The 2,825-nt window shown below is 39.0% G+C and overlaps 1 protein-coding gene across 1 annotated transcript; it reads right to left on the bottom strand.

The window, feature by feature from the left end:
- Window positions 1-233: 233 nt before the first annotated feature.
- On the bottom strand, window positions 234-2,585 carry LOC131046012 (receptor-like protein EIX2). Its single transcript, XM_057979643.2, has one exon. It carries the CDS (start codon window positions 2,583-2,585, stop codon window positions 234-236), a length of 2,352 nt encoding a protein of 783 aa, XP_057835626.2.
- Between the last annotated feature and the right edge of the window lie 240 nt (window positions 2,586-2,825).

Below are 2,825 nucleotides of genomic sequence, written 5' to 3'. Positions count from 1 at the left end.
GATATATGTAGCTGGTCTGTCTCTCAGAACATTACAGTATAGAAGCATAGCTCAACCAAAATGTACATTACACTAAGTAAGAACAAGTACCAGATAGAAGACATAAGAAAAGTTTACTTAAAAGACAAGTACTAGACTTTGACAATACAAAACATAATGACCTTGATAAAAAATACTCAATATTTGAACCATCGTTGCATAGTTTTGCTTGATCTTGTTGGCTCTATGAGCCTTCATAATCTCCTATTACGGATGGAAGGAAACAGAAACTTCAAAATCTTGTCAACCCTCTTGAAGTATTTCTTTCTCCATCCCGTTCTCACTGCAAGCAATAACAGTACACAGCAAAAACCTGCTAGATGTGAAAATCCTACTGCAATCCCATACCACGATACTTGCTTTCTATTATCTTCATTTTTATCTTGCATAACATTTGTTGAAGAAAGAGGAGGAGAAAATTTCGGCCAAGAACATTTCTTTGGAAGTGGACATCCCTCTAAATACGGATTTCCAGAAAATGATGTGTTCTCAAATGTGATCATCTGTCCTCCTTGAGGTATGCTGCCTGAGAAGTTGTTGTTGGACAAATTTAAGCATGCCAATGAAGTCAAAGATTGAAACTCTGCAGGAATATTACCAGAAAATCTGTTTGTAGAAAGGTCCAATGACTCTAGTTGTTCCATTTTCCCCATACTGGGTGGAATTATCCCACTGAGATTGTTCCTTGATAGATTAAGAAACCGCAACCCCTTCAACTTTCCAAAATTAAAAGGAACATGCCCGTTCAATTGATTGTTGGAGAGATCTATGCCTGTGAGTGTGGAAAGAATATATGGGTAGTGGAGCTCTAAGCCTTTCACAGTCATGTCCAATTCATCGTGAGACGGAATTTCATTTAGCCATGTCTCGAAAGGGCTAAGCGCAGAATATGACTTAAGGCCGTTGTCTCTTGGAAATACATGATAAGGCTTGAATAGATCAGACAACATATGGCCATCTTCTCTCGGTATACTCATGGTATGCAGAGATGAAATGTTATCTGGAATAGAGCCTGACAAGTTGTTGGAGGAAAGGTCTAAGATCTGGAGCTGCTTTAGCTGGACAATTTCTGAAGGAATGCTGCCGCTGAAACGATTACCCTTCATCATCAACACTTTAAGAGAGGATAGATTTCCAACCGACAATGGAATATCCCCAACAAATTTGTTGCGCCCAATATCTAGGAGCTTTAAGGACTTACAATGGGTGATTGAAGTAGGGAAGGATCCACTTAATCTATTATTTCTTACACTTATAGTGGAGGAGCATAGGCCACAGGGTATGCTTCCCTCCAAACTATTATCTCCTAAATTTAGTACTTGAATTTCCTTAAAGTTCGCAAAACATGGAGGAATTCTTCCATTTAATTTATTGTTTGCCAGATCTATCTTTACAAGGTGAATTAAATTGCACAAGGTTGGAGGAATATTGCCAATTAGAGCATTGCCATTGACCATCAAGATTTGTAGAAATGGAGGCCAAATTGATGGCAAGGGTCCAGTCAATTCATTTCTAGACACATCCAATACACTCATCCAATGAATCGATCTATTTGGGATAGTAAGGCTACCATGTAAATGATTTCCTGAAAGGTTTAACAGATACAACTTATCCTTGTTTTCCAATAACCACGAGGGGATTTCTCCAGCAATATTGCCATCAGCGAATACCAATTTCTGTAAGGAATATTGAGTGACAAGCCACTCGGGAATTAGGCCACCGATAATACTACATGAGCTTACATATAAGAAGTCTAACTGGAACTGGGGAATCCAAGTTGCGCTAATATTCAACACAGAATACTTAAGAAAGATCAATTTCAACTCCGTAAGATTATGGAACAAAGTATCTGAAACACTAATGTGGGAAATCCAGAGAATCTTTAGAGAGGATGGTAATGCCAAATCTGATGAATCAACGTCTTGCTTGAATGAATAATTACGAGCATAAAACTGCTCAAGGGTGGAAAGACCAACAAGCTGAAGCCTCTCGTCAAACTGGTTAAAGCATATGGCCAAGAACTTAAGCAGGGAGAGATTTTGTAGACATGGTGGTAATATTCCACTGAGTTGGTTAAAGCTTAAATTTATAAAACTAAGATTGGTGAGGTGACAAATCACAGGGGGAACAATTCCACTCAAGCTATTGTTTCTTATATCCAGATAATGAAGACGAGAGAGATTTCCTAAACAGGAAGGAATAGTACCAGTTAGACCAATGTTCGCTAGGATGAGGTATTTGAGAAAAGGAAGGTTGCAGAAACCACCAGATATGACTCCACTCTGCACGCCTTGCTCTGCACTCAAATTCACCCGCTCTACATGGTATGTGAAATTATTGCATGATATGCCATCCCACTTGGAGCAACAATCACTTCCATTAACCCATGAACTGAGAATGCCATCGGAGACATTCAACGCTTCTTTGAAGGAAAGAAGAGCTTGGGACTCCTGGGTAGGACAATTGAATCGACAAACACATGGGTTTGTGAAAAGGATAATGAAAACTGCACTGATGCAAGCAAAGTTGATCGGAGGAACAGCCATTGCTTGAACGAAGATGCAGAGCACAAAGAATGGGATTTTTAGAGGCATATTTATAGGATAACCTCCCTTGAGTTTAGCGAAACGCTAGTAAGATTAACTAACCACGAAATGGAAGTTACCGTAGATGAGACCTCATGGTTAGAAATTGATTCTATCACTCAAATGTAAACAGAAAAAAGTGTTCTAGTCAATGCACTCACTGTTATGGGCAGGGACAGAAAAGAAAGCTAATAAATATAC

This window comes from Cryptomeria japonica, chromosome 5 (assembly GCF_030272615.1).
Source record: "Cryptomeria japonica chromosome 5, Sugi_1.0, whole genome shotgun sequence".
Taxonomy (NCBI): domain Eukaryota; kingdom Viridiplantae; phylum Streptophyta; class Pinopsida; order Cupressales; family Cupressaceae; genus Cryptomeria; species Cryptomeria japonica.
The sequence above is the reverse complement of the archived record's forward strand: the minus strand, read 5'-3'. Positions and strand labels throughout refer to the sequence as shown.